The sequence below is a fragment of the Sciurus carolinensis genome, chromosome 7, assembly GCF_902686445.1.
Source record: "Sciurus carolinensis chromosome 7, mSciCar1.2, whole genome shotgun sequence".
Classification (NCBI taxonomy): Eukaryota; Metazoa; Chordata; class Mammalia; order Rodentia; family Sciuridae; genus Sciurus; species Sciurus carolinensis.
This window is the reverse complement of record NC_062219.1, coordinates 23,339,323-23,363,638: the sequence shown is the minus strand read 5'-3', so window position 1 is coordinate 23,363,638 and position 24,316 is coordinate 23,339,323. Positions and strand designations below refer to the sequence as shown.

Sequence of the window (24,316 nt, the reverse complement as noted above, 5' to 3'; positions counted from 1 at the left end):
GCCTCTTCAATTCTCTCCTGCTCACCAACTTCTGTGTGTTCCATTCTGGTGACTGGTTTTAGACTCACTGCCCCCTTAATTGGCTTGCCTCTTTTGAAGGTGTTGAATCAATGAAATAAATCATACTATTATTTTGAGCCAAGATAATATGTATGTTTCTTTCTAAAGCTTGTTAAATATGACTATAAATTTAAACTGAGACCATTGTGCACAAGGAGTATTTGAAAGTTACAAAACAGCTTCTCTCCATCTAATGTTATTTACTAGTGTCTGTAATATTTGGTATTTTCTAGCCATTTAAAAACATCAGTATCTACTGTTATAATAAGGAATCAATCTTTTTGAATATTAATGCTTCACTGCCTCATTTTAGGGAAAGAGCTTAATCAATATAATTTTATTTAAATATCTATAAAGCAGCAGATGCTACAAAATGAAAACATTTCCTTAAATTTGACAGTTTTTGGAGATTATGGAGGAGGTCTGTTAAAACATGATTCTGCTACCAAGATCCAAGATGGGCATGCAACTGGTAAGGCAGAATAGACTGAAGCTGAAATTGCTTTCTTTTTTTAAGTAGTGATTTTCTTGAATCATTTATTTACTCATCTTCACCCAGAAATTATTATGTATATGTACATATATTTTCTCATGAGGTCAGTGCCATCAAGTGGCAAATAAAATGCATGGATTTCTTTTTTTCTTCTTCTTCTTTTGCCAGTGAACTTGTAGGAGGTGGTTAGGTCATCCTCATTGTTGAAGTTTCTTCTTGGACTGGGAGTGTAGCTAGGTGGTAGAGCACTTGTCTAGTACATACCATACTCGGGGTTTGATCCCAGCATGTATCAATCAGTCAATCCATCGATCAGTATAAAACAGCTCCTTTATTCCAAAGCAAGGCTGGAAACGATTTCTGTTTTCCAGTTGCTACTGGAAACCACAAGAGGTGTTGTCATAACACTTTCCTGAAGCCCAGGGTCTGACAGTGCCTTTCTTTCTTTGGCAGGATGTTTCACTCAAGTCGAACGTGGAGCTGCCATTGGAAGTGGAAGCCACGCCCCCTTCTCCTCTTCTTGTTCCTGTGTATCCTTTGCGTTCCTCATGCAGGTAAGACTCTTCTGAAGCCTGAAGCGAATGATGAGTTCCTTGTCCTCTGCACCAGTGTGCTGCTTATTAAAGTTACTTTGTCACTTGGCTTTTCTTCTCTTTCTGTTCTTCTAGGTTTTTGTCTGCCTCTGGTCTCCAGCCTCTCTGAATGCTGGGTGAACACTGTTACTTTAATCCTTGTTTTGTTTTCTGACAAGTTTCTTTCTTTAATCTTTGCTGTCCTCCTCATTTTATTTATTTATTTAGCCCACATTGAGTGATGAGATAACTCCACAACTGACATTAAGAAAGCTTGGTTGTTTCCTTTGCTATTGAATAAATATACAGTGCTTAATTCTTTTTTTTTTTAAAGCTTTAGTATAGTTATTTATGGAAAAATACAGATTTTGCTATTTTCATTCATCCTGATTTTATGAGCATGTTATAATACGAAATAAGAGTTTGAAACTGTTTTTCAGATTACATGGTTTATTTAGTGTAGTTGGAATGAAAAAGTTAATTTTAATTATAGTGCTTTTGGAATTAAAATGTCTATTTTTTTGTAATTACAGTTTTTTTCTGATCTTTGAAATAAGATCCTTTGGCTGTTGAAAAGTAAGTTTTCCATAAACAGCTAATTATATAAACAAGTCAATCAGATTGAGGAATGTGAATGATTAAAAGGAAATTGTTCATTTAGTTCTGTCACTGAGCTAACTACATTTCTTTTAAGTCTGCTCTGGTTTACTCTTTATTTTCTCCTGTTTTATTTATTTATTTATTTATTCTGTTTTATTTATTTATTTATTTACTATATTTTCTTTCAGAATAAACTTGAAATGTCAATTTAAAAATCACTATTCTTGAAGTCTAGTGTAAACCTGAAATGTCAATTAAAAATCACTACTCTTGAAGTCTATGTATTTACCACTTAGAATTTAATAAATATTTATAAATTCCCTATTTATAATGCATCTATGCTATTACAAATAATACATTTAAGGAATCATAGAAATAGATTACCTGCTAAAATTGCTTATTTTTTGATTACTTGTATTTAATATGTAAATGCTGTTTTTCAAGCACAGATTATTTTAAGAATTTCTGCTACTTGGAAAATCCCTGGGATGCTTTTAAAGTCTCCAAAAAAAAAAAAAAAAAAAAAAAAACTGATCTTTGAGTGAATTTTTGTGTGCATTTATTAGAATTTTACTATGAAGTCCCTCTTTCTGTTTATGTCATTGACGGAAGAGGAAAGATACTTGTAAAGAGACCTGAAAATTAAACATAGCTTGGGTTTTGTGATGAGGTGTTGAAATATTCTTAACTTTCAAAGTGCTCCTCCAAGAACCAGTTACGTATGTAAGATAAATTATGAGATGAAAATTAGTCGAGATCTATTTACTTTCATTTCAATTAGGTCATGCATTTGTAAATTTTCCAGGCTTCTTAAAACAAAGTACCTCAATTGGGACTTTATATTTTAGATGTCAACATTTTAATTGATACATGCATATTCCTGAATTTCAGTCTTTTGAATAAATGAAAAGAAACGTGTATTTTAAAGCAAATTAAAAGGAATGAACCAGGCTAGGACTAAGCTGAGGAGGCAAGAGAAGTCTGCAGGGTACAGAAAATAAGGAGGCTCCCATCTTGAGGGCTTGGGAATAAGTTACTCGCTCACACAAGATTTTCTTTCCTTTTAAACATTTCTTTCATTGCCATTTCTCATGTGGATCAAATGAAGTTTGTGATAGTCTTCTGTGTTCATTTGTGAAGCCAGAACATAGTCTATCTGTATCTTTCAACCTACTTAAAATGCTACCACCTCACACATAAATAGCTGATTTCTCAAAAAATATTTTAGAGGTTACTATTGACATTTTAAAAATTGTTTTATTTTATTCTTTTTAGCTATACATGACAGTAGAATGTGTTTTGGCATATTATACATACATGGAGCATGACTTATTCTAATTAGGATCCTATTCTTGTCGTTGGACGTGATGTGGAGTAACCCTAGTCGTGTATTCAAACAAAAGCCTAGGAAAGTTATGTCTAATTAATTCTAATGTCCTTCTTATGCCCCTCCCTCTTCCTTCCCTTCATCCCCCTTTGTCTAATTACTATTGGCATTTTAATATGACAGTTTTGTTTCACATGATAACAGTAGACTTCCTTAAAACCAACTCTGTCACAAGTCATTTAAAATAGTAGAGATTACAATTTAAGATATACACAATTTTAAAACCTTCATAGTTTAATAACATATCTTTATTAGAATATTAGAATATTTAGAATGTTTAAATATTAGAAGATTTACTTCTTCACTGTGATGTTCTATCTCCACATACATACTCCTTGACTTTTTTATTCTCTGATGACCCCTACATGATCTCAGGTCTAGGGCCTTAAAGGGGCATCTGAATTCCAGTGCCTCCCAAGTCCTTATGTTCAGTCTCAGCCCCTTCCTGGGCCCTGGAGTCACCTCCCTGGTTGCTCATCCTCACCTACCCTGGACATGTAATGGGCCCACACTCACATATGCAAAGAGTACTCTTAACTCCACCTTCTTGCCCCAAATCTGCTCCTCCCTTCATCTTGATAGCCCCTGTACTCTCCTGTATTCTCCCACCCTGTCTTCTGGATACAGAGGCCTTTATGTTCCTTGGCCATACCTCCCCAGGATCCTTTTCTCCCTAACCCCTACTCTTTTCCCCTTAAGGATGTGTGTGGTTCTTTTTGACACTCTGATCTCAGTTTCATTTCTGTTACCTCAGATGACCCTTCCCAACCCACTCCCATTGCATCTCTCTACACTGAGTGGTAACCTAGGTGGATTTTGGTTGTTTCTTGATAATGTTTTGCTAATTTGACTGTGATCACTAGGTTGGAAGGTTCATGAGCCTCATTTGATTATTAAGATTGATGAAAAGTTAAAATATTATAGCTTAATTTTGATAACACTCATGGTTTAATTCATGTAATAGGATTGCTCCATTGAGTGTCCTGTTAGGTAAGTTAGCAATGTATTTTCATGCAACACTTACCAAGCAAATAACTTACAAGGTTTTTGCCTCTGGGGATTTAAAAAAAAAAAAACAAAAAAAAAAAACAGAAAGATAACTTACTTTCTCTCAATAAATGTAACTTTTAATAGGAATTGCAACAAAATATTGATTGGATATTTATACTGGTTCCACAGAAATGCAAATTACAATAACAAAATGTGATTTTTTTTTTAACCCACTAGTTTGACAGTATTGAAAGTGTTGATACCATCTGGGATGGCTGAAGTCATTGGTAAAAGGGTGTATACTGACACTGTTGGCATTGTCTGGGAGAATAATTGGATGTGTCTTAAAGTTAGAAATGTATACACCATTTGGTATACCACTCCTACATATAGGCATCTATCTTATAAAAGCTAAAAAGGGTAGAGAAATATGTATCTATTTTAATTGTAGCATTGTAATAGCAAACACTTGGAAAACACTAATCATTCATCAACAGAATGGTTATTAAATTATTTTATTTTCACACCGTGGAATGCTCTGTAACCCTTCAGAACAAGATGGTAGAAACTGCATACTGCCTTAGAACGTTGTCCATTACAATAATGTCAAGTTAAAAAGCAAACTATAGACAATGTGAGATTATTCAAGATTTGTAATAGACTGTATTAAAAAACTGGGATATATTATGTACATATGTGTGTAAAAGGCTGTCTAAATACAATAAACATGGGATGATACACAACTAGGCATTTAAAATGGGTTATCTCAGGGGCATAGATTAGAGGAAGAAGGAAGAAGACAATGGAACTTTATGCACCTCTGAAATTTTTGCCTTGGTACAGTGAGTACGTATTGCTTTGGCAATTTGCAAAAAAGAAAACCTGATGAATTTCTTTGTTTTTTTTTTTTTTAATTCACTAGAAAACAAAAAAAAAGACCAGAGAGATCATTGAAGTGTATGAGAATTTTAATTTTCTGTGAGTTACTTAACTTACTGTTGCTCTTTCTTCATTTGATAAGAATCTCAAAAAGGTGTTTCAAATAATAACCTCTTTTTATGTTGCATGACACTCTGTGACTCTGAAGATGAATGATATCTTGAGCAGGCTTCTGAGTAGGAAACAAACGGGCAAGAGCCAGTGAATTCCTAAGCAACCAGGAGCCTGTTTCCACACAGATGGCCTTAGTCATGAGCACTGAGGGAGGAGTCTCCCTTCCCTCCTGAAAATCAGTGACATCAGCAGATTGCCTCAAGGCTTTTTATTCTGCTGCATATGAGACATCAGCAGCTATGTGGGGAAGTGATTCTGAAAGTACAGTCTGGCCTGAAGTAGCTCTTTCCATCCCAGAGCACAGCCTGGTTCTAGAAGGCAGGCAATTGGGTGGAAGGAATCTTGTGCTTTTTTGGGGTCTTAAGTTTTCTCATGGTCCCAGAATGAGCAGTTATAATCTAGTATCATTTACATGTCCATTTGCATTTAAGCATTAAATAGACATTGTAGACCTGTTTTTATATTTGATCAAAAGGTTTCCAGATGTCCAGAAAAATAATCCCTTCATAAATCTCTAATTTATTTTAGCTATTTTAGTATTAATGTATACTTAAAACCACTAAATGTATCTGAAAGGTCAAAATTAAGGCTGTGATTGTGCAACTTATTTTGCAGACCATGATAAGTGTGTGTTTGGATATGTGAATGTGTTTTGGTCAGGGCATTTCAAATTACTGTTTGGAGCTTTTACCCAAAATGGACCATTTATTCATTCCAGACCTTAAATTCAAAGAGCCAGTGTGATGGACAAGTAGAGCCTAAAAAGTTGCATACAGATATTTCTGAATGTTTCTTTGAGATGTTTAATTTCCTTCTTGTCCCATTGGGTGATCTGAATTTGGTACAGTTAGATATGAAATCCTACATGAGTCAAAGTCAATTTCCTAAACATAGAATGGGGTGGCTTACTTTGTCACCACAATGACAATCTCAACTGACCAACCACTGGGATGGGGACACAAGTGAAACCAAAACCTCTTAGACAATATTAAGAGGAGTAGGATGTCACAACCATAGTCCTCTTTTGGGGTTAGATCACACTTGCTTCCAGGCATGACTGTCATAATTTCGAGAGCAGGTGACCATTGAATGTCTAGACCAGGCCAAACAAGATTGCGAGATTCTCAAGCAATCTCAGGAATTTTCCAGAGCAGTCTCTGACTGCACCAACTATATGTTATATATATATCCTTGGGGACCAGCTACAACTATGGATGCCTTTCCTTTGTGTCAGCTACAATATGGTTGCTTATAAAGCTCAAATTTTTAAAATGAAAAATCCTACTAATTTAAAAACTTGGTTGAGAGGAATGGCATTTTACTTTGAAGTAGTAAAGTCAGTATGTTTAAGATACTGGTCCTTAGATAGTTGAAGAGTAGTCGTTTGAAAGTGATAACAGATATATTCTAGAGAGCAGAGGTAGGACCGTGAGATGATGCTGTAAATACCAAACGGCTCTCCTAGTAATTGGTTGTCAGAAAAATAAAACCTCCCTTCAAATTCCTCACCCTGGAAGATTGGTCCGTGAAGAAATGTTTGGAGGGAAAGCTTGTACTAGAGGCGTTGAAGACCCTTTAAGCCTACAGACTCATCATAGAGAATGTGTGTACATTACGAAGTCTTTGTTTTTAATGTACACATAGTTTTGTTTGGTTTATAAATTATTTGATTCATTTCAGAAATTTTTTCTTTGTGTGGTTCATTTTGATTTTAGCTGCTGAGTTTTATACTGAACTAAAATTAGAGATGGAACAGGTCCAACTTTCTTGGACAAAATAAATCTGGGAAGCTCTAGACTTGGAAAGGTACATATCAACTCTGAGACTTTGGTAGGTATGAAATTGTCCCCCCACCTTTCAAATTACCAGTTCCTTAAGAAATGCTTTGATATTCAGCAAGTGGAATTTGTGCTCTTTGGCATTGTTCTTACTGAAGTTGCAATATAATATTCAGTAAGAATGTGGAAAAAAGAGAGAGGGAAAAATGTATTCCAGATTATAGTTTACAGGGTGGTGCAGCAGTTGGAGAAAAGTTTGGAGGTTAGATGAGAAAATATATTAATCCCACAGTGATCATGAAATCACATAAGTATCCTTTCCCTTCCATGGAACCAAGACGATTAAACACCTCCCTAAAAAAATACTCAGGAAGCAAGTAGTCCAGTGAGAGCTACATTAATGCAGTACTTCTATGCTTAAGGCTAATTATATTGATTAAAATATTTATAGTTAATCATTTGAATGAAATCTTTATTCAGAAAAAGTTTGTTATGATGTATTTCATGTCAAGATATCTTGATGTACAGTCATGCCTAAACCAGCTTTGTCTTACACTTATAGTTTAGAAATGGTAGACTTTGTAAGAAAATATAAAATTTTCTTTAATAAATCAACTGTTATGAATCAAAGATGGTATACATTCTATTCCAAGCCTAGTGCTGCTAACTTAGATGGAAAGTGTTTGTAGTAGAACAGAATGTGTCAACCCTTTAAAAAATAAGGGTCTTTTATTTTCATTAATTATATGATTAGACTAGCCACTATTATTTGTTCGGGAATTTGCCAAAAGTATGAGCATTTTCTTCTCCATGACAGAAGCATTGTTTTAGAAGTTTCTTTACCTGACTGAAACCTCAGGGAATATTATTAAAGTAAAATGCAGGTCTGGAAAAGGAAAATACTCTGGATGTGTCTATTAAACACTGCTTTCATACATACCTGCAGTTATTTTCTTCTTTTCTTCCTCCTTTATTTGTTTTATGCATTAAATGTATATCCAGAAGTAAAGCATCAGTGTACAATTGCTATTAGCCCCTATCAAATATAAATAATAGTTTTGCTGAGTTACAGACCTTATTGAACAGATTTTTAAGGCAAAGGATGAAAGTTTTGATCACTCTGATTTCAGTGGCTGTACTAATGGTGTTATCACATAAAACACTCTTAGAGATAATTTGCCTTGGTGGTTTTTTAGGGAGGATGAGCCTTAGGTATGCATCATGGGGTTGTGGAAATGTGACCCCACCTCTTCCTGAATTCTTCTTCTCAGACTGTATATACCACTTGTCTCTGAGGTGGTTCTTCAGAGGTTAATATCAGCTTTTTATTTGGACTGATAATCTCATTTCTCTTTAGAATGGTAACCTGAAAATCTGTTATTTGTGGGAAACTTATGACCACAAAATTTGTTTCAACCCTGAACACCTAATATTTTAAGAAACAATGTGGTTTGTGGTTTTTCTTTTTTTTTTTTCTTTTTTTTTTTTTTTGCAGTGCTGGGGTTCGAACCCAGGGCCTTGTGCTTGTAAGGCAAGCACTCTACCGACTGAGCTATCTCCCCAACCCAGTTTGTGTTTTTTCTATGAGAGACTTTGATAAGTTGACTTACCACTTCTGCCCTCCAGTTTGGTAAATCCTGATGTCTTAGCTGGTGTTTGGTTGGATTCTCATTGGTTACATGTCTTACAGATAGTAGAGAGTCTTTTCTATAACCATTTCATAAGAAAGTTCTTTCTGAATTTTAAGCCATTGCTTGTATCTAAGGTGGTGTCCATTTGTAAATGTAAGACCGTCTATTGTGTCACCACAACAGATGTGCCCAGTAAATGTGAAGTGAATGAACTGAGTTGCTTCCTAAGTTATTGTACTGAGATTTCACATTTCCTTAGCAGGATCCTAGCTGATCTAAGAATTATACCTTCTTAATCAGTATGCCACTATTATTAAATATATTTAAGATTTGTGACAGCATTTTAGTACTTACAGGAGTTAGAACATAGAGTTAGTACTTTTTCTCTTAGACTCATTTAAAAACTAGGTGCTATATAATAACATTGTAACATTTGAGCTCTGTGTGTGTGTGTGTGTGTGTGTGTGTGTGTGTCGCCCTGCCTGCCTGTCTCTCTTTTGTCTAGGCAAAACTATATGATAGCTTTATGGCGAGACTGACAGGAGATGAAAATAGTGGGATGAAGGGTAATATATGATTTAGTCGACAAACATGACATGGAGTGATAACAGATCTCAGAAAAGTTTTCATGGAGGAGGCAACTTCTAGCGGGGCAAAATATTTAAAAGCATTGACCATTTTATCAGATTTCTCTACAGTTAGGCCAGTTGTAAAACTTCTGTGACTGGGGGAGTGGTTTTTACCCTATGAGTATCAGCCCTGACGATAACAGAAGTGAGAAGATGAATAAGGGGTATGGAAATGGAGAAGGGTAAATGCAGGCGAAGGGCCAAGGGTAGGTGCAAATTCATGGAGGCACTGCAAATGGTTTTGTAGAAACACCATTAAGCCTTATTACTAGAAGGCAGAGTTTCTGCAGAAGAGGACAAGGAGTGAGGCTGCACAGGTAGCGGGAGGTCAGATGAGGCTGTCCTGAGGGTAGTGCTGACAAAACTGAAAGAAAACTTCTAGTCCAGGAAGGGAGATGGCCTGGGCTCCACTACCCAGAATGCAGTGAGGTATCTGCTGGGGGTCCCGAGGTTAGCAGCTTTCCTGGGGCCATCGTTAGGTTGCTCAGGGGCAGAATTGGCTTTTGTTGAATCTGCAGTCTTGTGCTTTTCCACCATCATGCTGTTGTGCTCCAGAACAATGGTTTCCTCATTGAACAGCATTGACACAGAAAAGCATGAGGAAGGCAAGGAGCATCAGGCTCCCTGGAAGCCTTTTCCTTCTTAGTGGACCCATGCTTGGTTGTGACTGGGGGCTGCTGAATCTGAATGAGATGTCTTTATCTTTGTCACTACTGGCTCTGAGTTGCTCATCTCCTTTGTACGTCTTCTCAGGCTCTTCCCAGATCTCCCTGCCCCCAGGGTTTCTGATAAATCATGTGTGGAGTCATGCCACTGTCCTGAGTTCCCTTGATGGTTCTCCTTGCTCCCAGGATGGAGTCCCCGTCCTTACTTTGGGGGCTCACTGGATTCGTAATGTTTTCAGTTCTGTCCAACCACAGGGTTCCATTAACTATTGAGTGGTTGTAGCAATTGAAGAATTTACGTATTTTTGCTTAGCATAGATAGAATTGCATAGACATTCAGTTATTTAAGAGAAGAAATTTGTACTTAGCTCAGGTACAATGTTGATTTTAAAAAAACAAGTCAATTTTTCTGTCATTGTGGAAAGCCAACTATTTGAGGAAGAAAATTCCAAAAAACTTTACCATAATTATTTGTGCCAAAAGAGGAAAGTGACTGCTATAAATGAATATAATACCCAGAACACTTTCTCTTTAAAAAAAAATTTTTTTTTAGTTCCTCCAAGAAATGAGCTTCTCATGGAAACACTTTTTTTTAAGTGCTAAACTAATCTTATTGCTATTGAAATGTACACTTTAAAAAATCTATTTTTGTTAAAATAAAAAGCAATTATTAAAATTCTTTCACCAAATCCCTACTTCTCTTCCCACCATCATCTGTGTCTTAATCTTTTTCTCTTGATTTATACTTTCCTCAGTTTAGTTCACACACATACTCATTTTTTCCCCCCAAAACAAACAGAACTTCCCCCTTCCCCTTAACTTATTTGTTCTTTTAGGCCTTCATTTTCATTCATTGTTCCCTTCAAATTTCCAAATGTCTTGCAAGAGTAGTCTATATTTGAATTTATTACTTCCTTGGCAAGATGCATTATAAAGTATCAAAACTGTTATGTATAAACAATTATATTATAGTTCTCTAAAACTCTATAATATAAAGATCTCTTGAGTAGTCGGAACCTCTCCAAAGTTTTTTATTAAATTTTTAAAGTAGTCAGGGCATCTTTAATGCAGTAATTTTTGATATTTATGGGATCAAAAATCATTTTCATCATAGAAACTCTGGCTTAGGATAAAATTGTGTCACAGAATGAAATGACTAATGATTTAGAATTTAGTGTATTTACAGGTGGTTTTTAAAGGTTGACATTTCTGCTCTTCTTCAAATTGTTCCCTTAGGTGCCTCTGACTTCCTAGCAGCTTACATAATTTCTTTTTTTCATCCATCTCATCTAAATGAAATTCACAACATGATTTGCCTATTACTTGGTTTCATTTCCTATTCTTTATTTCTGTATTTTTTTTTAGTGCTTTTCAGTATTTCTATCATCTGTTAAATATTTCTGTCTGACAAATTTTTAAGATATTTTTTGCAAGGTGGTTGGTTCAAGTGAAACTTAGAGAAAGACCTAGCATTGTTCTCTGTCCACCATAACGCCTGACTTGACTTTATAATAATCTTTGTGTTATGATTACAGCCAGCCAGTCATCACTTAGGGTTGGAGACACATTCTGAGAAATGTGCCATTGGGTGATTTCATTGTTGTATGAAAACCAGTTTGTGTCCTTACACTTACTAAGGATGGTGACATAATTCACTAGGTGATGTTGTTGTGGAGGATTACCATCATATATGCATTCTGCTGTTGGCCAAAATGTTAGGTGGTGTGTGATTATATATGTGAAAGCACCTTCAATTGGGGACTTTTGTCTAAGTTGAAAACTCCCATTTGTGGGAAGTAGAGATATATAAATTACAAATATTTAGTGTTGTAAGGAAAACCTTATTGTTTTGGTCGAAAAACCAGTTTATTATACTTTGTTAAAATAGAAGTCTTTTTGGATTTCAGGGCAGAATATGTAAAATAATCCAGTTTTATTATTCATATAGAGGCAGAAGACTGGATTAGAAATGTAACAATAAAAATTAACACAAGAGCTGCGGTTGTGGCTCAGTAGTAGAGCACTTGCCTAGCATGTGTGAGGCACTGGGTTTGATTCTCAGCACCACATATAAAAACATAAGTAAAATAAAGGTCCATTGACAACTAAAAAAATATTTTCCAAAAAAAATTAACACAAATAATTTTGTTTTCCCCCATTTGGAGTTTTACATATTTTAAAAAGTAAGACCGTATGTAGTTCCTTAAAAGTATTTTGAATCTTACTAATTCAAGGCAGAGGTAAAATCAGAAATTTGGGGCTATTTCAGATTAAAAATAAAAGTGAATCCCGTATTGTTTGAGAGTAAAATATGCCTTTGAGAAACATTAAAAAAATTTAAGCTGTTGGATTTTATTTAAACTTGAACTGTTATGTATCAAGCATCAAGGGATTTTTTGATGCATCTAGACTGACTGAAGTGAAATAGTTGCTTTGGAGAGCAATAGACCTGTTAATTGAGTTCTTGGTAACTCCATCAATTAGTAACATGAGTTAAAATGCTGAAATGAAATCTTGCAAACATGTTCTTTTCCAGTCAGAAATATCTTTCCAGTGTACACTGGGGCTTTGTTCCCCGTGGGCTGTAGGTGGGAGAACACGGTTAATACACATGGTAAAAACTGTGTATGATGGTTCCTCTGTTCCTGTCAAAATCAGACAGAGAGGGGTTAGAGGTAGCTACTTTGTAAAGTCAGTTTCTGTTTTTCCAGCTGCATAACCCAGATGTGATTGATAAAAATTAACTTCAGTTCTTATATATTCAATAAATGAATGTGGTTCAGATCTATTTGAAGTTCTCCAATAAGTTGAAAAAGGATCTTGTGGATTGATTTGTTATGCTATATTCTGGTCTTTCTATAAATATTATACATTAAAGAGTAGTATGACATTTTATAAAAGCAGTAAGTTTTATGATATCAATCAAACTTTTTCAAATTATTTAATCAAAAGGCACCTGTAAGAAACAACACATATAGATTTTCATGAAAAAATAATTATTATAATTACATATTAAAGATAACCTCTGTATTCAAACAGGGGATTGATAATTGTGTTATATTTGCATTATAAAGGGCTTATTATAATAAACACTAACTTTATTTTTTAAATGTTTATTGAAATAGGATAAAAATTAAAATGTAATTGAATAAAGCAGGACACAAAACTATATAAGTATGCTTTTAAAAATAATAACGTAAGTGAAAAATAAAAAATTAGTAAAAACATGGAGCAAGATAGAAGTCTCTGCTTTTTGATTTGGATGCTTCCTCTTTTCATCACATTATTGTGCTTCTAACAATAAGAACATATTGGTTCATGACACAAAATCAGTTAATACTCATTGTTTCTGTTATTTGATACAGACATGAATATAATAGTTCTTGATTTCATATGTATATATATGCCCACAATATACATACATGATGCTCCTTGATTATTTATATAACATTCTCTAATTCTAGCAGTTAATATCTTTGCATAAGGAAATTTACTTGAATAGTGCTAATCTTGTCCTAAATATTAGAAATACAATTTTATTGCCTTAAGTTTGACTGAAATTAAAAATGCCGAAATTACCAGTAACGGTGAAGATATGGGGCAACTGGAACTTTCGTACATTGCAGGTAAAACTGTAAAATGGTACAACCACTTGGAAAACAGTGAAAATTTCTTACACAGTTACACACACACACACACACACACACACACACACAAACTAATCTTATTGGGTATTTGTCCAGATGAAATGAAAACATTTGTCCAAAAAAAAAAAAAAAAGATCTAAAAAATTTCATATCATTATTGACATAAAAACCCCAAACTGAAAAGAATTCCACATGTTCATCAATGGACATGGATAAGCAGATATCAGTATATTCATAAAATAGATTATTATTTAGCAAAAGTGGAGCAAATTACTGTTACATGTAACAATATGAATTGGAGATCTCCAAAACATATTGAACAAAGGAAGGACATAGAGTATATACAACATGATTCTGTTTATGTGGAGTTATGGAAGAGGCACCTTTAAGCCATAATGATAAAAATCAGAACATTCATTGCCTGCAGGGAGCCGCTGACTAGAAGGAGAATGTTAAGATAAGCTGGGTTGATGGGAACATTCCAAATTTTGATTGAGATGTAATTACATAGGGATACACCTTTATCAACAGTCATCAATCAGCACACATAAAATCTTTGCATTTTTAATGTATGTAAATCATACCTCAATTTTAAATAATCGCATCCAATTAAAAAACTGGTAATAGATTTGGGGCACAATAAACAGTGCTCCGGAACTACCAGGATTTTACCTGCTATACCAAGAGGTGAATAACAGCTTTCTAAAACACACCTTATTTGTGACATATGCTGAGTGTCTTTGGTCAGCAGGAAAGGAATATTCAATTTTACTGTATTTGTATTAGTGATGTTTATGCAAGTATTTTCAGTAGTTGAGACCTCTGGGTTGGTGTGGGGCAGAACACATTTCTGCAAAGCATATCAACCTCACCCACCTGCAGTATAATCATCCACCTCTTGGCCTCTGCTCACATTTGAAGTTCTGGTTATCATTCCTATGCCCTAAAGTCTTTTCCTTGAGAGCTGCTATTTTCCCATTTAGTAAAGACTAATGTAGTAATGAGCATATCTTTTCCTCTTAGTTATATTTTTCACACCTATACTGATTTTGCTTTTTACCATGACATTATGGGAGACTTACTGATGTTTCTAACTTATCACTTTCATTAAAAATTAAAGATAAAAATGGCATGACCCAGGAAAACTTATCTATTTGTTGTCATTGTATGCATTGGTTTGTCTGATTACTTTGTTCTACTTGAACAGAATGGTTTATCATTTATTTACCATTAGGTGATTTGTTATCATTTCAAAAATTCATGATCCTTGTGAAAAACTCTACAAATCTCTTTATAAATTGGATTGCTCAGCAAATATCAAGTCTGAACCTAAAAATAAATTCCAATCAAACACTTGAAAATTCCAGTCTACAGTAGACTCAGCACCTGGTGAGTAACTTCTGAAGGATTATTTGTTCTGCCTTAGTTACTGACTTCAGAAGTTACCTGGGTCCTAAGGAGTTGAAAGCATCAGTCAAGATGGTCTCATTTCTAAAGAAGCACCTGCTATGACTGTCCCCTGAATAAAAGGTCACCTTTTTTTAAATTTTAACCTATGAAGGGTATAATGAGAATGAAGCTCTTCATCAAAAGTGATATAATAGAACCCATAATCATCAGCTGTTAATATTAAAATCCCAGATGATACACAGGGTTGCACAAAAGCATGTCCTGACAACAAAAAGTTACCTTATTGGAGGGATTGAGGAAGCACTCTGTATAGTTCAGTAATCCAAAGGGTTCTGTAATTTGAATTAAATATTATAAAAAAGGCAAAGCTCCAATTTTATATCTTAGAACATATTAGACATGAGTTTCATACACATTTAAAATTGAGTTGATGTAGCAGATGTTTTGCTATGCAGAACCTGTGCTTTTAGTATCCTTGGCTGTAGCCATTTGCAAGGACTTTTTATTTTCTTCGAAGTCTGTATATGTTATAAAGATACTAGTGGTAGCTTGGAACCAACTCTATATAATAATAGAGCAGGGAAAATTTTATGTGTCTTTCATTGTGAAACCACTACTCTTTCTTTGAGCTCTATTAATGGGGTTGGAAAGTAGAACAAACAGAAAAACACAATAAATATGGTATTCATTTTGTGTACTCCATTTTTCTTAAGGATCAGGAGTTTTGTTTGTTGATTGTTCCATGTCTGAAAATAGTCAACTATTTTGTCCCCTTTAATTGTTTCTTAAGGTGAAAGGGGAAGTACAATGCTTGCTATTTCATCATGGCTAGAGCCAGATGCCCATACGACTGCATTTGAACTGACAATCAGTCATTTGATATACAGCCCTTTCCTTGGAGGCTACGTCTATTTCTTGAAGATCAGAATTGTGTTTTGTGAATGCTTATGATACTTCATTGGTGATTTTTAATTTCAGTTCCATTACAGTAGAAATTGTGAAATGATCTGATTGCAGAATCCTTATTTTGAAGATTTACCACCTGTAAATTTACAAAAGGTTGTTTTACCTGTACTTAATTACACCTGTACATATTTATCTTTGTAAACAACTTTCCTTGCCTTTGAAATAAGTTTTCATGGAATCATAAATCTTTTTATTTTTAAATTTTCATTGGCTCATCTAACAGACGTTAAGTTTTGTAACCATAATGTGAAGTACAACCATCAAAAAAAAGTTTGAGAACAAATATCTAATTAGCTTACAGTTCACAGTCTGTTTTATGAAGAAAGGAGAAAATCTAGGAAATATTTTATGAAGAAAGGAGAACATCTAACCTTCTAAGCTCTTCTTATGTTAATGTCTTTTTCCTAACTTCGGTGTTGGTAATGTCACCATCTTCCTTCCACCCAGAATCCACATTTCAGAGATGATCTTTGACTCCCCCTTGGCAGCACCTCTGTGAGCTTGAACTCATTGCAATGGTGGGAATGTCCTGTGTTTTTGTAGTGTCCTTCATTCTAATGCAGGTCCTTATTACCTCTTGCCTCAGTTTTCCTAACAACAGAAAAACCAATGCTGTTGACCCTGTCTTCCCTTGCCATCAAGCAAGAAATCACTTTCCTATGAGCATTTCTTAAAATGTAATTTGGGAACTTTGAAGAGCTCTCAAGCGCTGAAGTTAAGTTCAGCCCTTATTGATTGACATTTGAGGTTCTTCACCGTGTATCTTCAACCCATATTTTCTGAATTATTTCTACCCCTTCCTTACATAAGGTAAGAGGCAACTGGGAAAACAGTGTTTTTCTCTGACATTCAGTGTGCATCCTGCGTCATCATTTCTTCAGCCTAAAACTTCTTTCTCCTTCATTACTACCCAATAAGGTTTTCCCCGTCTCAGGCAATCTCAAATGCCTCTTCATGCAGGGAGCATTTAAAATAACACTAGAAAGATCATTAACTTTTTCCCTTTTAAATTTCCGCATATGTGTATACACACGTAACCCTTTGTGGAATGGTGTTTTAAAGGTAGCCATGGAGCAACAAAATATTTTCTAAATCTTATGTTTTTTCCCCATCTCTCCTTTGGAATTTCATAACAATTGGTACTTAGTTGCCATGTTGTGTTTTATGATTATTATATTTGCATTGTCTTCCTTATTTCTTATTAGTGCCTAAAGTTAGAGAGTTCGTCTTTATTTTTGTTTTCTGCACAAAACCAGAGAGACCAAGTGCTAACATGAAAATGAAATAAAATACATTATTTAAAGGGACACCTTTGTGATAAGGGTACCCCATCCACTCCATGGATTTGATGTGAACAGAGCTGTTGGGAACAACTGGAGCTCATCTGTCAGTTAAACTGGGAACAGATTTACTTGACTTATTCAGTTTTGCAAATTTGGGTGACTCATTTTGCGTTTCAGTAATTTCATTTCTGTTGATGTATACAGTTGTCCCTTGGTATCCACATGGTATTGTTTCCAGGACTCCATTGAGATCAAGACTGGCAGATACTCAAGTCCCTTGTGTAAAATGACATAGTATTTGCACATAACCTATTTACATCCTGCTGTATACCTATACATCATTTCCACATTACTTATAATACTTAATACAATAGAAATACTATGTAAATAGTTGCTGTGCTGTATTATTTTGGTAATAATGACAAGAAAAAATGCCTATGAGTCTTATGTACAGTCATGGTTTTATTTTCTGAATATATTTTATTCATGAAAGACCAATTCTACCTAAAATAGCATAGCATCTAAGAAGAATTCCCGAAACAGTTGATTTTATCAGAATCCTGGACTTAGAGTTCACATGTCTTCATGCCTGAAAGGCCATGGAGTTTACTTCCTGTCTTGTCTTGACTCACGATTCCTGTGGTATTATGTATTTGTTCCTGCATGTCCTTGCACTGTGAGCTCCTCTGTCTCTCCCTTTCCTAGGAGAGGGAAGTACTGGAGCTTCCTCCCAGCCCCACCTTTGTATTCTTTTCTCTTCCATGAGGCTCAGAGCTTAGCAGGATCTTGGGCTGAGGCTCCAGGGTATTAAGTGGATTTGGTATTTGGGGTTGCTATTAATTTGATTTAGCTATATGAGTTGGCCTCGGATTTTGACTGAATTTTATGACGCTATTTCCGTGGGCGAAAGAATTCTACAAATCAGAAACCAACTTTGAACTTATTTTTTTGAGCATAATGTATTAGTACATATATTTATTATATTATATCAATACAGCATATATATATGTATATATATATATATATATATTTTTTTTTGTGGTGTTGGGGATTGAACCCAGGGCCTGTGCATGTGAGGCAAGCACTCTACCAACTGAGATATATGCCCAGCCCATATTTGTATATTTTTAACTTGTGATTTTTAACTTATCAAAGGACAAATACTTTTAAATTCATTTCATCTATACCCCTTCTAGTGTTTCAATCACTTATCTATCTGATGATTCCCATTTAAATGAGTATTTTTAGATTTAAAAAAAAATCATCGATCTTAGAATTAGTGGGTTTATAATACTAAAAAGTAGATATTTGACATTTAAAAATAGTCTAGCATGGACTTTTCTTCCATGCTAGATAATGTTTTACTTTTGATTAATTACTAGGAGATGTACCCAAGAGAATAATTTAATAGATGCTAAAGGGCTTTTTATATTAAGATACCTAGTTAATACTGGGTATGTAGAAAAAAACAAAGGACCACCAACAATTCCATCAATACAGCATACTGTTATTAATAATGAAAAACGAGGGGCTGCAATTATAGCTCAGTGGCCGAGCTTGCCTAGCATGTGTGAGACACTGGGTTTGATTCTCGGTACCACATAAAAATGAATAAATAAATTAAATAAAAGTATGAAAAATAATGAAAAATGACATTCACAATGTGAACATACAAACATGTTTAGTATAGTAAACAAAATATCAATACTCAATATTAGCTGAACTGTGTTTGCTGAATGAACATGTATCTAGATGACTAGGGGGCAATACACAAATATTAAAATGCAAGGAGGGTGGCTCAGTGGGAGAGTGCTGAGTTTGGTCCTCAGAACTGGAAAAAAAAAAAAAAAAAGGAGAAAATTCAGAATAATGGCTTTATTATCTTTTTCAAAATGTGCCTTCAAAACAGTTTTACTTGATTTTAAGCAAATTGCTCCTCTAAAAATAATGCAGGAAGATTCAAAACACTGCATCAAGACATAAAAAAACTCTAGTTTTTTTCTCTGCACTCCCTCCTAATAAAAAGGTTATCCTTAAAAAGTGATTCCCACTTGTGCTTCCTTTTCCCATCACTGCTGTAAATTGTGAATTTTCAAACCTCCCATAAAAAAGAAATGGGAATTAAAAAGTAAAGAGAATTTTAGAAGTACATTTGGCACCTCTCATTGTGCCTAATTCTTTACAGTAGAGAATATGATCATGATTTTTTGGACTCTTTTTTTTTTTTTTCCCTTTTGAATATGGTTCAAGACGAGTGTCACACTGAATGCCGATTCCTTGCACAGAACAGAGTTGTTTTGTTCTTAATGTACCCCCTGACTGTTCACTGCTCTTTTAAATTAATGGTGCAAGAACAAACTCATTCTATGAGACTGAGATCATCTGTTATCAAAACTCTGTTATTAGGTGGAGACAGAGACCTCATGGCTGAAGTGATCACAGAGGCATCTGCAGAAGGGACATACAGTCATGTTGTGTGAGGTTCAGGGTGTGTGTATGTATGTGGGGGACAGGGGGGAGTTAGTTGGCTATTAGCCTTTTTTATAGACTTATGGGATTTGTATTTGCATACATTTGCTTTTGATTTAAAAATCTTTTCACTTTAAAAATCCCTTGTAGATTAATTGACATAGATCATTCTTTCAGAAACTGATAGCATCCAGAAAAATCCTAGTACATTATTTAATGATTCAGTACCAAATCACGGGTATTGTGAAAGTATAATTTCTCATCTTGGTCTGATTATGAAAGACTAGTATCCCATCTTGCTTTCATACTCTTTTGGGGTATTTATATTTTGTTGTTTTCAGATGTACAGCATTCGTCAGTGGATATTATGACTTTTTAAAACAAATACTTTTTAAGGTCTCATAAAATAAAGGAGGAGGCAAATGAAGCATAGCTGTAACCATAATAATGACAGGCAAGAAGAGAAAAAGAGGAATAATTCTTTGAAGACTACAAGGAACTGGAAGTAATACAACAGCAACTTTCTCTGTAAACCGGAAAATCCCCTCCTTTAAACTTAACAAATTTGAGTCCACCTTTTACAATAGGAAGTGTTTCTGAGCACAGTATGGAAAGGTCTGAGACTGAACATTTAATTCAGTTTGTAGAAAGTTCTAGACATTGATAAAAAATTGGCATTAACTTCTCCATAATTGTGTATGATTTATCATCAGCCTGGTAATAAATGCTAAACACTTCTTGCTCATTATCTTTCCTTCTTTTCAAGAGGATTATGTAACCAATTTTTACTCATCTGGTTGTTCAAAAATCAGTTATTTCTGTAATGGGCAAGCTCTTCACCAACTTCCCACTAAATTTTCTTGCATTTCCTCTTCCAACTCTTTAGGAATATTTTGAGTTACAGTGTCTAATCATGTCTCATTATAATGATCAATAATAGTAAACTGATTTAAAAACCCCTTAGTTTTCCTGTGAGAAAAAGGTCCTGCATTTTGAGATAATACTGTTTTATTTTTTAAGTATATAAAATATTGTTATTCCCCTACTTTATTAGATTCTTATTACTGCCTACCCCCTAGGCAAGGGAATTATTTTTCGTGTGTTATGGATGAACAGACTGTGTTTGCGAATAGTTAAGTGATGGCAATGCAGAGTGAAAGCAGGATGCAGTTCTGCTGACTCATCCCTGGTCCCTGGTCCCTGGTCCCTGGCCACTTTTCTTTCCTGAAGACCCACCAATATGAACCAAGCCTATGAAACTTCACTCATCCTCACTTGCTTATTCTTTTCTGATTAAATTTACTTTATTGGGATTATCAGAAGTCAGAGTACATTTTAAACCTAATAGTAATTGTGCTCAACAAAATTCCTTACGCCATGTGTCAGTTAAAACTCAGAGCCAGGAGTAGTGGTACAGACCTGTAGTCCCAGTGACTCAGGAGGCTGAGGCAGGAGGATTGCAGGAGAATCACAAGTTTGAGACCAGCCTCAGGAACTTGGTGAGACCATTATTCAAAATAATAGAACAAAACCTCTCCGTGGTATGGTGTGATGACACTAGTCATGCATCTTTTGCCACCTGTCATCAGAGGAGCCCCATTCTTCACTCTGGGCTGCTCCTCTTCACACTTCACTGCATCCCAGAGTCCTATATTTGGAGTGATGTTTTTAAAGCACGATCTGGTCTTGGGACCAGTGTTACATCATCACTGGTAGAAATGCACATTTGGGGTCCCTAACCAAGATATACTGAATCAGAAACTTGAGGGTGGAGCTGACCGCCAGGTGATTCTGAGGCAAGCTAAAGTTGGAGACCAATTACATTAACCTCTTGATCACCACAGTTGAAATTCAGGTTTACTGTAGTTTAACTATTTCCTGAGGCATGGAAAGGCTTAACCAGCATTAGTAGTATCTTTCTTTTGCATGTGTGCTCCTGAGATGTAGAGTGTAATGGCTCAGTATATGGGCTGATCATGAGTAGGAATACTAGTTTATTCCTTAGAAGTTATATGGGCTTGGGAAAGGTTACTTTTCTTTTTCTTTTGTTATTCCATATATTGTGAAAAGTTACTTTTCTCTGAAATGAGGTCATGATAGTTCCAACCCCTGTGGATCACTGTGACAATTAAGTATAAGAATCCATATGATTTTTTTTTTTTTCAGTATTTTTAGTTGTAGATGGGCACAATACCTACCTACCTTTCTCTCTTTCTCTTTCTTTCTTTCTTTTCTTTCTTTGCTCCTTCCTTCCTTCCTTTTCCTCCCTCCCTCTCTTTCTCCCTCCCCCACCCCCTTTCTTTCTTTCTTTCATGTGGTGCTGAGGATTGAACCCAGTACCTCAGCTAGGCAAGCACTTTACCACTGAGCTCCAATCCCAATCCACCATATAATATTTTTAGTAGAACCTGATCCCATAAAAAGCACCTACAATATGTTAGCTAAAATTATTGTCGTTATTCCACACCATGATTTGCACAGTGAATAAGTAAATATTGTTTTGGAAACTGATATTTTAAGTGTCAAACAAAGACAGACATCAAAAATGAACTTTTAGGGGCTGAGGTTGTGGCTCAGTGGTAGTGCTTGCCTAGCATGTGTGAAGCACTGGGTTCGATTCTCAGCACCATATATAAATAAATAAAGATCTATTGACAACTAAAAAAATATTTAAAAAACATGAACTTTGGAGGAAACAACTGATTTAGAAGATTTTCCAGGTGTAGCACATAATGTCCATGACTCATTAGCAGGCTACTTTCCTTCCTAAATGCTTGCAATTTCATCTTAATAAATAATTTATTTGTAACTAAAAGCAGCCATAATGAGAATATGTATGCAACAGCATCATTTGGAAGTGATCTTCCTCATTTTCCTCTAAACTTTTCAGTCCTGAAAGGAAATAATCATCTGCAACCTTTTGCCTCTACTCTTATTAATTTATGAGATTACCAGTATCCTAAAAAAAATCTTCCCAAAGTGAATTTAATAATTTAATATACAGTGTGTGGCATTTCTTCCTTCAATGAACAGTCATTATTTTTAGAAAAAGCTCCGATTGAGTCATGGCTTATTTGTGAGCAACTCAAAAGGGTCAGTGGAAGGACCTGTATATGGTGAATCCATGTTTTTGCACTGAAGATTTCTCATGCACTGCAGTCCACAAGCTATCCCTGGGTCCTCTCCATGGTCCCCCGAGTGCAGTGTGATGATGGCAGTCATCATCTTCTGCCACCTATCATAGGAGGAGCCCCACTCTCCACTCTGGGCTGCCCCTCTTCACTCTTCACTGTCTTCCAAAGCCTGTAGCTGTTTGCTTCTTTATTTTAGTCTCTGCTAGTATCTGGTAAGGGGGAAAGAAAAGAATTTTAAAAAATTTTCCACTATAATTATTTTAAAAGCACAACAACAAGGGGGAGGTTAAGAATTAGGTGGTGGAAATATGTTTTTCCTTGATGGTATTCTCAGCCAAAGAGGTTTATGCAAGCCGGAAAGATGTGGGAGTAAATATGGTAATGCCATTCATTAATCATCAAAACCATATTAAGAAAAGGGCTTTCCCTCACCCTCAATGTAATAGACAAGATCATCAGATCCATTTCTGTTTTCAGAGATTTCTATTTTCTTTTCAGAATTATGAAATGGATGAGGTGTTGGGATTTTGATACCTTGTCTTTCCCTTCAGGAAAAGAATTAAAATGTGCTTAGGAAGACAGATATGATTAACTTTAACTTTGTAATACTGAATATATTTAGCAGACTGCAACTTGAAAATATTTTTTATGCTTTTTTTCTCTAATGGTTATTAATTTGGGGTTTTGAGGGGGAGGAATTTACAACTTACTCTTTCCATTTTCAGCTTAAGAGTCTGGAAACATGTTCTTTCCAGATTGAAAAATCATGTAGTTCTTCAATCAGAGAACTACAGCTCAGTATTTTTAGTGTGTAGATTATTGCTTAGGTTAAAAAAAAAAAAATTCAAAATTGTTTTCCAAAAATCTTCTTAAAGCTTCATTGATAAAACTGGGCTAGATCAACAGTTTTGCTGTGGAAACTCAGAAGCAGAAATTGTCTTTGCCTGGAAGTTGGAACTCAGGTCAGAAATGGCTATGAGTGACATATTCTAAAGAACAGAGCAGGGTATTCAGCGGAAAAGAGTAAAAAATAACTATCAAACTCGTGTTTTTCAATTGTCTTGGACCCTTTAGAGTTTCCCCACTAAGGTCTGACCTTTGCCATCGGCTCCTCTAGTTCTGAGAAGATGGATAGATGGCATTTGGCTTTTGCTTCTCCTTGTCCCTCCCCCTCCCCCTGAATCTTATGGCTCATTTAAAGTGTGTAGTTCAAAGAAAAGACCCAGTGAAGAGGGCTGTGTCTTTTTGGGCCCAGTGAAACAAGTCCTACAGCCCATGCGCTTTGTGTGAGACTTTCTGTGATCTCATCCTGCAGAGTCAAATGAAAAGAGATCCTTCTGTTACTGAACAGTGCTTGCCACATAGTCTTCATGCTGTGTGACGAAAAGGCAATGGGGTTCCCAGAGTGACAAGACCCTCTGCACAGGAAGCCAAAGAAAGCTTTTCAGACATGTTGTTAACCTGGTCTTTTTTTGTTTTCCTCGAAGAAAATAATCCTGAAATGCAGAGGTATTTACCAAATGTAGATATAGATTGGTATATAAAAATT

General features: G+C 35.2%; 1 protein-coding gene across 6 annotated transcripts in view; it reads left to right on the top strand.

The window, feature by feature from the left end:
• Adgrg6 (adhesion G protein-coupled receptor G6) overlaps positions 1 to 24,316 on the top strand; it is a 135,817-nt gene that overhangs the window by 7,451 nt on the left and 104,050 nt on the right. For all 6 annotated transcript variants that reach the window (XM_047558126.1, XM_047558129.1, XM_047558127.1 and 3 more), the window contains exon 2: positions 1,007 to 1,107. In XM_047558126.1, the coding sequence (XP_047414082.1) occupies positions 1,007 to 1,107 (101 nt within the window). The remainder of the gene's footprint in view (positions 1 to 1,006; positions 1,108 to 24,316) is intronic.